The sequence below is a fragment of the Rhinatrema bivittatum genome, chromosome 3, assembly GCF_901001135.1.
Source record: "Rhinatrema bivittatum chromosome 3, aRhiBiv1.1, whole genome shotgun sequence".
NCBI classification, from domain to species: Eukaryota; Metazoa; Chordata; class Amphibia; order Gymnophiona; family Rhinatrematidae; genus Rhinatrema; species Rhinatrema bivittatum.
Genome location: NC_042617.1, coordinates 237,272,894 through 237,287,253, shown reverse-complemented (window position 1 = coordinate 237,287,253; position 14,360 = coordinate 237,272,894). Strand labels below are relative to the sequence as shown.

At 42.7% G+C, this 14,360-nt stretch overlaps 1 protein-coding gene across 5 annotated transcripts in view; it reads right to left on the bottom strand.

Moving 5' to 3' along the window:
- NPHP1 (nephrocystin 1) overlaps window positions 1-14,360 on the bottom strand; it is a 382,880-nt gene that overhangs the window by 113,767 nt on the left and 254,753 nt on the right. For all 5 annotated transcript variants that reach the window (XM_029594329.1, XM_029594331.1, XM_029594333.1 and 2 more), the window contains 2 exons: window positions 5,443-5,525; window positions 3,660-3,736 (listed from right to left, as the gene is read on the bottom strand). In XM_029594329.1, coding sequence (XP_029450189.1) covers window positions 3,660-3,736; window positions 5,443-5,525 — 160 coding nt within the window. The remainder of the gene's footprint in view (window positions 1-3,659; window positions 3,737-5,442; window positions 5,526-14,360) is intronic.

Here is a 14,360-nt window from a genome sequence, read left to right as displayed (position 1 = left end):
TATTCAACTCCATCAAAGTGCAAGTGGTCTGTAATACTCGACTGCGCATCCTTGACATGGTGGTCAGGAACCTAGGAGCTGCGCATGATTCCTTTATAGGCCAATCGGGCCTCTTAAAATTTTTAGGATGTCTTTTTTGGTGACGGTTGGCTCATAGGTAAGGGGAGATGGAGAAATTACAACTTACCTGATAATTTCCTTTCCATTAGTGAAGGGTAGGTCAATCCCAACAAATGGGTTATGCAACTCTGCCAGCAGATGGAGATGGAGCAAAAGCTGACATTACGGCTATATAGCCCTGCCCCGACATCAGCCCACCAGTATTCTCTAGAAAAGCCAAACTGTGGACAAACCTGATTAAATTTGAAAATTATTAGCAACCAACAATCATTTGTGTTTCTCAACCAACAGCCAAAAGAAGGAACATATCTAGCAAAGTAAAAGCTAGAGAAGCCACTTACCAGTTATCAACAAGAAGCAGGAATCATATTCTGCTTCGCTCGCCCTAAGAAGGCTAACCACAAAACCCAAATCCAGCAGCTGAAGACGGGTCTGGGATTGACCTATGCTGAGTGCCTGCTGCTTCGTGCTGGCGAAGTGGTGTGCTCAGGAGAAGTTGCGGTGGCTGAACTGGCTTCCACTGCAGGCTGGGTTCCTCCATGGCTGACATGTTTGGCCTCACATTGAATGGGCTTGCTGAGCTGAGGTGTTCCAGCATCTGCCTGTGCTCAGGAGCCGAGTGTTGCTTCTCCTCCTCTTCATTGACCTGTGTCTGTGTATCCATCAGCAGGGGGCATGGAAACATAGTGCTGTGCTTCTGGTCCTTAGGGCTTGATGGCTGGGACTGGCATCTCAATCAATGCCAAAAGATGTGGACAACAGTAGCATCCTTACCATTTATAGATGAGGTGAACTTACGACTCGCGTGGTGTCCAGATGCTTAGCCATGCCCTCAAACACAATCGGTCCCAGCCTTTGGATTAGGCACTCCTCCAGTCTGTCATATAGATTTGTTCCTGTTTGACACCTATGTTTTCAACTGGGCCTTTATGTCACGATATCTGTGGGCCACCTGCTCCCCAGGCTGCTTCACGCTGCTGTGCCTGGATATAGCTTGGGCAATGATACATCAGATCTGGCTCTTGGATGTCCTCAATGTCCTGGCTGCACAGTTACCGACAGCATGGCGTAATGTTCTAGGATCTCTCTGATAATCATTTCATTGTCCTTCACGCTGAACTTCAAAGCCCTCAGACGAGCGCGCCCTGCTGCCTGGCCCCCAGAATGGAGTAAACTAAGTATGGGTGAATTTACACGTGACTTTCATACACAATAGATATCTCAAACAAACTTAATGAGGGTCTATATTTATTCAACCGAATAACACAATTCAAATACCAACATCAATATTGTGGAATACCACACTCCATTCATACTACATCCACACCTTAAAAACATCCTTCACCATATCACATAAAATCCTCAAACTAGTGCATATAAACATATACCATCAATAATTGTAGACAGTAGGAGCATCAACCTAAAATTCTTATGCTACCACAAAATATTTTTAGCACAAATTATACACAATGTTACAACTTGTTACATCAATAATTGAAATAGGTATTTTTTTTTAATTATATCATATGGATGTAGTATGAATGGGGTGTGGTCTATGTAGTGTGTGGTATTCCACAATATTGATGTTGGTATTTGAATTGTGTCCCAGAATGGAGTGCCATTTCCGCTTCCACAGAGGTGGCCTCCTTTTCCTCATTCTCGCTCCCAATCGCCTCTCCCCTCCCATCCTCCCCCTAGCCTACAAACTCCCTTCCTCTCTGCCCTCTATGCCTATCCCTAGCCTGCTGTCCTCCTCCCTCACCTGCTTATCAACTTCCCCCTCCCGCCTCCTCCTATCCCTTCCCTCCTGCTTATCTCTACACCTGTCCCTGTTCCTACTCCTACTCCTCCACCTAGCACTCCTGCCCTCATCCTCCCTCCCCCCTCTCCTCCCCTCCTCACCTGTTGCCTGTCCTCTCCTCTCTCCCCACACCTCATGCATCATCCTCTCCACTCAACACCACCTCGCTTCAACACTCCTCCTCCACCTCACTATCACGCCTCAACACACAAAGCCAGACAGACAAACAGGACAAACTAACAAAAGGTTTCACTTCAACAAACACAAAAAACCAAGGGAAAGGGAAACAGAGGACAACAGAAGACAAGACAACTCACTCAGGTAATCAGAAAAAAGCTAATCCTACTAAACCACTAGACCACTCACCTACACTCCTCTCCTCTCTCCAAACGCCTGATACACCTCAAAGAGGCAGCTGCAGGAAGCCAGTATATATAAACTTGAAAAATAACACGCCACACATAAATCAATATGCGTCGCGTAAAAATGACGCTCAACGCGCTGACACAATGCGCGATGCAATAATGTATCGCGCTTCACGAAAATTGTCTATATGATGCAGTACAAAGGAAATTACCCCATTTTTTTTTATTGTGGGCACTATTTCTGCTATATTTATAGTATTTTGATGATTCTAGGGCTTAGCCGGATAAACTTATCTGGCTAACTTTGGATAGATATTTAATGGTGCTACCACCTGTTGTCCTTAAATCCTGGGCCAGCTTCCTCCCCCCCACAACCGACTGGATCCTCTCCCATCCCCCGACACTTAAAAAACCCCTGCCAGAAACAAGGTACGTACTTACCCAATTCCGGAGCTTCCAGCTCAGTGTCTGTCAGAAGCTGGGCTGGAAGCATAAGTTACCCATAGTTTATACTCCGGTGATGCTCAGCGCTGGAAGCATAAACTAAGGGTAATTTATGTTGCCAAAGCAACTTCTGTTAGAAGCTGGGCTGGAAATGCTAGAAGTGAATAAGTGCATGCCTTGCTCCTGGTAGGGGATTTTTTTTAAGTGTTGAGGGAGGATGGAATGGGTCTGGGCAGTGAGGGGGTGGTTGGCACAGGACTTAGGGAAAACAAGTAGTTGGGGCAGGGTCCATTTTTAATTTTCAAGGGAACCAGGGAAGGGTGGGGCCATTTATGAAATTTGGTGGGGAGAGGGAGAAAATTGGGCTGCAAGCTCTTTAATCTTTTTATTTTAATTTGCAAAACATTGCTACTTAACTGGATATCTTTTGATTTCTTCATCTAAATGGCTTTGAATATTGACTTAATTAAGTATTGTGTTTTACATTTTTGATTATGTATATTATTATGCATCCTGCCTAGGATCATAGATAGTGTGAGTTAGAGATATTTTAAATAAATAAAATAAAATAATTCTAGTCTGAAGAAGGAGAACTTGAAATAAATTAACAATAATGAACTAATCTTAAAATAAACAAACAACATCTCAGCAAAATAATAGGATGTTCTTCTGCCCAACAATAGCATTCCATTTGCTGTCTTTGTATTTTGAAATGTAGAGTACAAAGAAATGTTAAGGTTAAAACTCTGTATTTCAATACAACATACAAAATATAGAACATGACTATCCAATCTATCTGCTAAGATGTGATAATTTGAATAATGACAATCCATCATAATCAACAAAAAAGATTAAAAGAGTTGTTACAAGAGATTATTTGTCTCTTGCTCTTTGTTATTAATACATATTTTTTAAATATTAAATTTTACCTTGTCTTAAAATTGATGGATCCACTTCAATACCTTTTTCATAAGGAGTGCCACCATTCAAAGGAAGTTCATGGGTTCTTCAAATAACAAAAATGAAAACAATATCCACTTTAAAGAAGGTAAAGAAAAATATATTTCTTTGAGACAACAGGGTAGAATTTAAAAAGTAGGGAGGGTAATTTTGGAACCCTGCAGGCAGGGGCGTAAAAGCAAATTTTCAAAAACATCTCCCTGTGGAATTTCCCTTTGCAAATTCGGGTGATGTGCATATCAGAGGTACTTTTGGACTCATGTACTTTGCACCTGCATTGACAGTTGACAGTGAAGATCCAATCTCTGTACAGAACTGAGCTCTGAATGAAGACTGGCCCTTCATCTGTCAGTGAAGAGCCAGTTGGTGAAGGGTTGAAGCGAATAAATGGATAAGTTCTGGAGCTATCAGAACTCCAGGCACTTACACAGTAAGAGAGAAGGAACAGATATGAGACTATAAGCCTCATGTTCTGCATTTCAGAGCCTTCTGGGGGTCCTGGGCTGAGATGAGGGGGAGGTTAGAGGTATATATTTGGGGAGACGGGAGAGGAGACACGCGGCTCACTATAATTCTTTTTGATTGGGATCAGGAGACTGGGGCTGCTTGGCCTGCTACAATTTTTTATTGATTGGGATCAGCCTGGGTGGGAGCAGCTGGGCCTACTATTATTTTTTATTGCTTCAAAGGCAGGAGGTGTATTACAACCATAGCTTCTTTACTTGATTTTTTTTTACTATATTCAAAAAACCAATGAGCAGCAAAGGTTATTTAGGACCTTCTGTTGTGAATCTAAAAACAAGTAGGCCCATATTCAGTAAACTGGGAAGCAGCCTAGTTATCTGGGTAGTAACCTGGATGACGTTAGCTAAATATTCAGCATGATAAGTCTCCCGCTGAATAAACTTGGTTAAAATTACCTGGATAAAGTTATGTGGATAACTTGCCTGCTTCCTGGGTTACTGAATATGGGCCTAATTGTTTTCAGCCTCACAACAGAAGGTCCAGAAATCTCATAACCACAACGAAAACAAACAACAAACATTAGACTTGGATTATGGGGTTACTCTCATTCACAATCTCCCAAATCAAAATGTTCCCAGAGGGGAATAAAATCTGGAAGATTCCTCAGCGTGATGTGACCTTAACCTGTGTTATTTGTCATCTTGAGAAACATTTTTCATTTTGTTTCCCTTAGTGATTTCATCATGGATTAACCACAATAAAGATGACTTGTAATATATTATTACAACAATTTGAATGGTGAGCAGCTCTTAAATCACAACTATGTATGTTGAAAATTTTCTCCCTTCCTTTAACCAGTCATCTGTTTATTATTATTCCTAATTAATTTTCACAAGTAAGAAATTCTGTTTACCCTAAGAAATTCATTGTAGTTTGTTCTAAAATGATGATGAATAACACTTATAGGGATAAATGTCATATAGAATAGAGAACTGAATTTCACAGCAAAGAACCCTTTTCTGTTGTAGGGGAAACAGTGGCTTGGGTCTCATTACAGGAAAGTAAGTTAGGTCCTGTTTCTCCTTTTTAAAGGTCCAGTACAATTATCGAAAATATTTATTTCACTTCCAGCTTGCAAATGAAAGTAGATATTCATGTTCAACAAGAGAAATTGACTGTGGATTCAACCCTCAAATATAGAGAAATATCAGGTGTTCTATCCATTGATTTTCTCTTACGTCCATAACCAAAGTTTCAATATAGCAGTCATAAAAAAATGTATCTTACTTGATGGGAATAGGTACCCCATTAGAGTCAAAAAGTTTTAAGAATGCCCATCCACAGCTTAGTTCTCCTTTTTCACTAGTTGACTGGAAAATAAAACATGCAAAAAGATCAAAATATCATTAAGATTAAATTAAGAGGCTCATTTACTAAGCCATAATGTTTTTCCCTGAAAGAAAATACCACGGGAGTCACAAAGCCACGTTAAATAACCCTCCTGTTTTGTGACTCTCACAGGCTGTAGTAATTTCCTACATGTAAAACTACCACAGCAGTGAAAGCACCCCCTAACAATGCGTGATGGCAACTCCAGAACTCTTGGGTCCTGAGTTCGCACCTCTCAAAAATAGTGGCAAACCCTGGGAGTCTGCATAGTCCCCTTGCTGCCACCCTTGCAGATGGCCCATTTTTGAAATTAAAAAACAGAATACCCTTTGTCACTTCAGTGCAAGCCTTCCCCCAAACCCTCACCTTCTCTCCAAAAAATCTGGCCCCCAAAGGTCCCCACCTCAGCCCACCCACCCGGACCCTTCCCTTACAGACAAAATTATCTCTGGTGGTCCAGTGGACCACCTCCACACACATTTAAAAATCGCTGGTGGTCTAGTGAACCTCCCACCCTCCACCCTAGCACATCCCTCTGGACTCTCCCTTACTCATCAAGAAGCCCCTGCTAGTCTAATAATAGGGGTAAATGCCATGCGGCACCATTTTTGAAAATGGCCACGTTCAGGCCAGGAGGCTACAGGGCACTCCAGGCCCCCATTAGATTGCCAGGAACAGTAACAGTGGTCTAGGGAAGTGGACTAGGGTGGGGGATCCACTAAACCACCAGGGATCTTTTTATGCATAAAGGAGAGGTCCGGGGGAGTGGCCTAGTGCGCGGGCAGGGTCCCAGCCTCCGGGGTTGGGAGTGGGGGGCAGGGCTTGCATCAAAGTGACAAAGTGTATAGTTTTTATTATTTCAACAATGGGCTGCCTGCAATGGTGGCATGTGGGGGTGGAATAGGGGTCTTTGCAGACCCCTGGGATTTTCACAGCTCACAGGGTGGTCATACTTGGGGCTGAGCAGCCTCTTCAGAACAAGGTCCCAAGAGCTTCAGGATGTGCATTAACATCCAGAGGCTCCCAGGGGCAGTTAACTACAGCTCTTGAGTTGTAGCTAATGTCACATCAATTAACACAGCTTGTGAATTTTTCCACGAGCCATGTTATTTGATTTGCATCATTTAGGGTATAAATAAGCAAGTTCACATACATTAGCATACTAATCAGCTCTTTTAAATATGTAAGGTGCTGGGGCTGGAATAAAATGATATATTTGAAATATCTCACATTATCCTCTCATTAGTCCATATACCATGTGAAAAATGGCCTAACACAGCATAATAAATGAGCTCCAAATTCTCAACAATTCTGCACATTTTTGTGTGTAAAGATAAAACATCCTTCCATCAGAAAAAATTTAGCGAGCTTTACATATGTGAAAAGGATAACAAAAATGGCTATGATATAGAAAGACTATTTACTCCATCATATTTGTTATTCTTAAGTGTTTGTTTTTTTTATTTGCTATTGACTCACATAGTTTTGAAGCATGACAGAGTTCTGTGCTACACCAACAAAAATGCTATGATAGCTAAAAGAAAATTAGTAATTGGGAACAGATCATACATTTTAATTAGATAAATAAAGGTAATATTTTGGGACTACTAAAGTCCCTTCCTTGGGCAACTTTAATAGCCCAAATGCTTACATCATTAAATATATCAGTCTTCTACAGTAGTGTTTTTCAATCTTTTGTATGCCAGGGTATGGCTAGCTACCTCCCAGACAGACACCCACCAATTAGTCAATGTAAAAAAATGGAGAAGAGGTATATCGCAAATAACTTTGATCTGTCCTCAAAAAACATTTCATAAAGCAATTATTGAGATTTGTTCATTTTAATCAAATCTGAAAACTGATAGACATAGCTGGTGAGTCCCCCAAAATGGACCGTGTTTCACCGTGCGATCATTTAGGAATTGTCTTGTACATGATCTAATGTAATGTATTGAAATTTCAAGTTATCCCTCCCAATACAACTGCATGGCGAAACATGGTCCATGTTGGGAGATTCACCAGCTATGGGGCAGATTTTAAAACCTACACGTGCGGCCCACATTTGTGCACGCTACCCGGCGCGCACAAATGTACACATGATTTTATAACATGCGCACACAGCCGTGCGCATGTTATAAAATCAGGGGTCGGCACGTGCAAGGGGGTGCATTCTAGTGCAACTTGCGTGCGCCAAGCCCTCGGGAAGACCAGCTGGCTTTCCCCGTTCCCTCCCTGTGCATACAGACAGACAGCATAGGGACAATGTGCTTTCCAACACACAAGCACGCACAACCTCTTAGCTGCTGCGCAGCTCTACCTTTGGCCCTTGCTCACTCCATGCATCCTCGGGCCACTTATCTAAGAGATTTACTGAACGCACTAGCAGACCTTCTCCATGTAGGTTTCCATCCTCTCGAATGGTCTCGGACTACATGTGTAGTGGGAACATTTTTCTAACGCTGAGGTCAACCGAACTTGCCCTCTGCGTCCGAATCGAACCATACGGTGCACAGATTCTATGCCCTACACATGTTTCCAATGCATGCCTATCAAGGGCCTCTTAAATGTATCTCTTCTGCTGCCTCTCATAGCCAGCACTCTTCTAATGCTGGACCGGGATGGGGTTCACTGTTCCTCAGACCCACGTCCTGGCCGAGACCAGTATGCTTCCTATACTCTCAATCTATCACACCAGTAACCAATTCGCCTTCCCACCAGTCAGTTACAAATCGTAGACTCACTGATGTTCTCAGGTACTGGTAGCATCACAAAACCTTCCACACATAAATCCTACCATTCAAAATGGCATGATTTACCACTCTTTTCTCTTGCTCCCTCGGATTCTGCTCCACAGACATCCTCCACATAGCTACACCTCTGTTTCAATTGGTGCATCGTTTGGGAGTGGGGATACCTGATTAACGGTAAACCCCTTTTGAGTCAGCTTACCATGGATTATCCAAGCCGCCTCTATTTTCACTAGTCACGGAATGGAACCTATATTTCGTGCTTATAAGTCTCATACGTTCTCCGTTTGAACCTTTCCATTCCTCTCATTTCACAATTTGACATGGGAAATTCTTTCCCTCATAACCATCACTTCTGCCAACAGGGTCAGTGAGTTACACACCTTGTTACATACTCATCCGACCCTGCGTTCCTCCGTGACCGAGTGGTTTTACGTATTCAACTTCATATCTTTCTTAAGGTAGACGTTGTAGACGTTGCATCTCACCTTACTCAGAATATACTCTGCCCATTTTTCCCAACACCTCTCTCTCACCAAAGCGAGAGGGTTTTTCCACTCCTTGGACAGTAATAGTGCACTTGCATTCTATCTAGATCACGCTACACTCCATAGGAATTCCACCTAACTCTTTCCTTCTGTGGCAAGAGTCAAGCTGCGAGTTCCAGTGGGCAACAGACCTATTCCTCCTAATTGATGGTCTGTATCTCTTTTCCTACCAACAGGCAGATGCTTTATTGGAAGACATAAGTGTATAACTCATGGCTACAAACTCCAGGAAGTTCATGTGAAACTGTGCCTGGAGTGGAATAGACACATATTGGGTTGAGAAGATTTTAGGTCAAACTTTACAACCTTGAGTAAATGCGAGCATGAGCAGAATCAGACTAGGTTTTGGTTCTAGATCTGCAATATGGATGAGGGACGAAAGCGGTTGAACAGCTTAGACCCACTGAGAATGGAAATTCACTGAATCTAACCCAGAGACCGGAGAATAGAAAATATACAGGAAGAGGCAAAAGAGCACCAGCACACAGCACTATTCTCAGAAATGTGCATTATAATAGCTTAACAATTCTATTTCACAACAAACATAAGTGTAAAACACAGAGAATATGAATTTTACCTGGGAATAGTACCTTTCAGGTACAACTGGTCATTACCTTTATCACTAAACAACTGACTGTCTTATAATGATTTTTGTAACCGAACCTTTTGTGGCACCTGTTAGAATGTACTATAGTACACACTCACCTACCTTAATTTATGTGCCTACATGTAAACCGTTGCGATGGTATATAACTTAGCGACGGTATAGAAAAGATTATAAATAAATAAATACATAAATAAATAAATAGCATAAGAACATAAGAACATAAGAAATTGCCATGCTGGGTCAGACCAAGGGTCCATCAAGCCCAGCATCCTGTTTCCAACAGAGGCCAAACCAGGCCACAAGAACCTGGCAATTACCCAAACACCTAGAAGATCCCATGCTACTGATGCACTGATGCAATTAATAGCAGTGGCTATTCCCTAAGTAAACTTGATTAATAGCAGTTAATGGACTTCTCTTCCAAGAACTTATCCAAACCTTTTTTGAACCCAGCTACACTAACTGCACTAACCACATCCTCTGGCAACAAATTCCAGAGATTTATTGTGCGTTGAGTGAAAAAGAATTTTCTTCGATTAGTCTTAAATGTGCTACTTGCTAACTTCATGGAATGCCCCCTAGTCCTTCTATTATTCGAAAGTGTAAATAACCGAGTCACATCTACTCGTTCAAGACCTCTCATGATCTTAAAGACCTCTATGATATCCCCCCTCAGCCGTCTCTTCTCCAAGCTGAAAAGCCCTAACCTCTTCAGCCTTTCCTCATAGGGGAGCTGTTCCATCCCCTTTATCATTTTGGTTGCCCTTCTCTGTACCTTCTCCATTGCAACTATATCTTTTTTGAGATACGGCGACCAGAATTGTACACAGTATTCAAGGTGTGGTCTCACCATGGAGCGATATAGAGGCATTATGACATTTTCCGTTTTATTAACCATTCCCTTCCTAATAATTCCTAACATTTTATTTGCTTTTTTGACTGCTGCAGCACACTGAGCCGACGATTTCAATGTATTATCTACTATGACGCCTAGATCTCTTTCTTGGGTGGTAGCTCCTAATATGGAACCTAACATCGTGTAACTACAGCAAGGGTTATTTTTCCCTATATGCAACACCTTGCACTTGTCCATATTAAATTTCATCTGCCATTTGGATGCCCAATCTTCCAGTCTTGCAAGGTCCTCCTGTAATGTATCACAGTCTGCTTGTGATTTAACTACTCTGAATAATTTTGTATCATCCGCAAATTTGATAACGACACTCATCGTACTCCTTTCCAGATCATTGATATATATATTGAAAAGCACCGGTCCAAGTACAGATCCCTGAGGCACTCCACTGTTTACCCTTTTCCACTGAGAAAATTGACCATTTAGTCCTACTCTGTTTCCTGTCTTTTAACCAGTTTGTAATCCACGAAAGGACATCGCCTCCTATCCCATGACTTTTTTTTTTGAATTATTTATTGTTTTAAAGAACATAAGTACAATAAATAAAATATACTGAAAATAACAACAATAAAGACTGATTCTTGAAATTATACAACCTTACATCAAATTAATAGCATAAAGAAAAATTTATATCTAACAAGAGTCAGCCTATTGTTTACATATAGGTAAATCACAGTGATAGTCTACTATCATATAAGCGGCTTTAAATTCAATACTAAGAGAGAATAAACATTAAACTTAGAGGAATAATTGCATTAATTAGACCCATTTCATATCAATAGACCCGATACTATGCACTGAGAAGGTTTCTGAGATCTTCTGGGTCTGAAAATATATAATTCTTCCCTTTAAATTTAACAAAACATCGACAGGGATATCTTAATATGAGAGATCCTCCCTTTTCCATTAAATCTTTCCCCATGTCTTTTTAGTTTTCGTAGAAGCCTCTCATGAGGGACTTTGTCAAACGCCTTCTGAAAATCCAAATACACTACATCTACCGGTTCACCTTTATCCACATGTTTATTAACCCCTTCAAAAAAAATGAAGCAGGTTTGTTAGGCAAGACTTCCCTTGGGTAAATCCATGTTGACTGTGTCACATTAAATCATGTCTTTCTATATGCTCTACAATTTTGATCTTGAGGATAGTTTCCACTATTTTTCCCGGCACTGAAGTTAGGCTCACTGGTCTATAGTTACCCGGATCGCCCCTGGAGCCTTTTTTAAATATTGGGGTTACATTGGCCACCCTCCAGTCTTCAGGTACAATGGATGATTTTAATGATAGGTTACAAATTTTAACTAATAGGTCAGAAATTTCATTTTTGAGTTCCTTTAGTACCCTAGGATGCATACCATCCGGTCCAGATGACTTGCTACTCTTTAGTTTGTCAATCTGGCCTACTACATCTTCCAGGTTGACAGTGATTTCGTTCAGTTCGTCTGACTCATCACCCCTGAAAACCAACTCCGGAACTGGTATCTCCCCAACATCCTCACTAGTAAACACAGAAGCAAAGAATTCATTTAGTCTTTCTGCAATGGCCTTATCTTCCCTAAGAGCCCCTTTAACCCCTCGGTCATCTAATGGTCCAACCGACTCCCTCACAGGTTTCTTGCTTTGGATATATTTAAAAAAGTTTTTATTATGAGTTTTTGCCTCTATGGCCAACTTCATTTCAAATTCTCTCTTCGCTTGTTTTATCAATGTTTTACACTTAACTTGACAGTGCTTATGTTTTATCCTATTTTCTTCAGATGGATCTTTCTTCCAATTTTTGAAGGATGATTTTTTGGCTAAAATAGCCTCTTTCACCTCAGTTTTGGATCTATGAGGAAAGTGCATAATGAAAAAACCCCTTGGCCCGACAATGAAGAATTGAGTGGCTGAGGATATGGAAAATGGGCGCAGGGACATGTAAGAATTTATTAGAATGTCTGCACGTATGCTGGACAGGAAGGTCATTGTGACTGTGGTGTCCAGAAGTGTTGTATAAGGGATTTATGGCAGTGACAGTAATCCTAGGTAGTAAATGTATAATGAATCAAGAAGAAGTTACAGCTCCTTGTGTGGACTGACTGTGGTTATGCAGCTGTCCATGCAAGGAAAAGCGTGAATGATGTTGCACTCCATAGAGAAACAGTAGTCACCGATAGTGATTCAATGAAATACCCCAGTTGCCGAAGCTGGTGCAACCGACAGAGCTTGGGTTTATAATATTGTTGACTCACCATGAAGCACATAGAAAGATTAGAGGTAATGTACTTACTGCGATATGGAAGCATGGTGACGAGAGATACCATTTTACCTGTGCCTTCTGAAGAAAGTTGGTATTTCTGAGGTCCAGGATGGGTGGAGAGTAACTACTTTCTCTTGAAAGAAAGAATAGTGTAATTAAAACTCCCCAATCCCCCCTCCTGCGCTTTGTAGCGTCTGGGGGAGTGTACCGGGAACCTTGGTACAAAGTGGGGTGGCCGCTCTGATATCCAGCCAGTTGGGAGACCAGGAGGTGTCCAACTGGAGGGGCTGATGTAATCTGGATATCATGTAATCTCCCACGGGAGCGTGAGTGGTAAAGTCTTACCCGCATTTCTGTGTGCTGTACAAGGAGACATCGAGACCTGTCGTCAGGCTTCGAGGTGGACTTGCACTTGAGATAGTATTTGCTGGATCTCGTGTTTAGCAGATCAGCGAATGCATCTGGAACTTTGGTTCTGAATTAGGAACCAGAAGCCAGAGTATTAATCAGTACAGAGCCCCGTTGCTGAAAATGGGAGGATGTCCTGATGCAATCCCAAAGAAATGATAGAGAGGTTCTCTTGGTATTGTGGCTGACATAGCTGGCATAGCGATATGTGACACTAATACGGTTCTTGGAAGGTACATGACCTAGAACTTTTCGAACCATATGGCCTGAATTAGAGAACACATCTCAATGGGAATGCCGCAGAAGGGGGTACTTACCATCCGACGTGGATCACCGAAGGATGAGCTGGTGAAGATTGCTAGCTCCGTGGATTTCAGGAGTCATTGAGGGGTAGTCTGTTGGACGTAGACGTCCGTCTCAACTCTGATGCCTGGTATGGTGGCGCAGGTATAGAGGAGACAGGCTGAGCATGGCTGGCGCTACCACCTAATTAGTGGAGGGCCACAATCCCGCACCGATGTCTGTGGGGCACGCCTCAGGAACAGGGGAGCCATCTTTGGCTCGTGAACCCGGCCCTCGTCGCAGCGGCTCGATGTCTCGTGACGCCACTGCAGAATTCTTCGGAACTCGTTCTGGTGTTTCAGGAGCACCAAGGACTGCCAGCACTGTGCGGAACAGTGGCGATGGCAGTGGTGAGGTTGCTTGGCCTGGGCATTCTCCAGCACCGAGAAGGATAGCACCGATGTGCTGGATGGCGTCGGTGGCGGACGGTCACCGTGTCAGTAACGATGCGTGCCACGGTGCTGGGCCCGGTCTTTCCCCAGCACCAAGATGGATGCCCTCACAGTCTTGGATGGTGACTGATGACGGACTGTCAGCATGCCTGCACTGCTCCTAGCACTATGTAGTGTCGTAGGCTATTACGGGGCTTTAATAAGAACCCAAAGCATGGAGCATTGTGTTTAGGTGAGGGCATTACGTGGAGGTGCTATGTCGGTATTGACGGTGTCGATGGCGGCCGAAACAGCCTCGAGGGTATAAAATGATACCGGCATCGACGGAGTCGATGACCGCATCGATAGGAACATCAAAGACACCGATGGAAATGATGTGGGCGTCGAGGGCATCGATGTATGAAGGCGGGCACCGACGGCATCAGTGGCATGGCCATGGGCATCGACGGCATGGCCATGGATGTCGACGGTATCGATTGGATCGACTCGGGCACCAATGGCGTCTGGCATCAATGCCACCGACATGGGCATCGATGGCACCGGCATGGGCATCGATGGAACTGACACTGGCATCAATGAAATCCACCCTGGCATCAATGGCATCAACCCTGGCATCG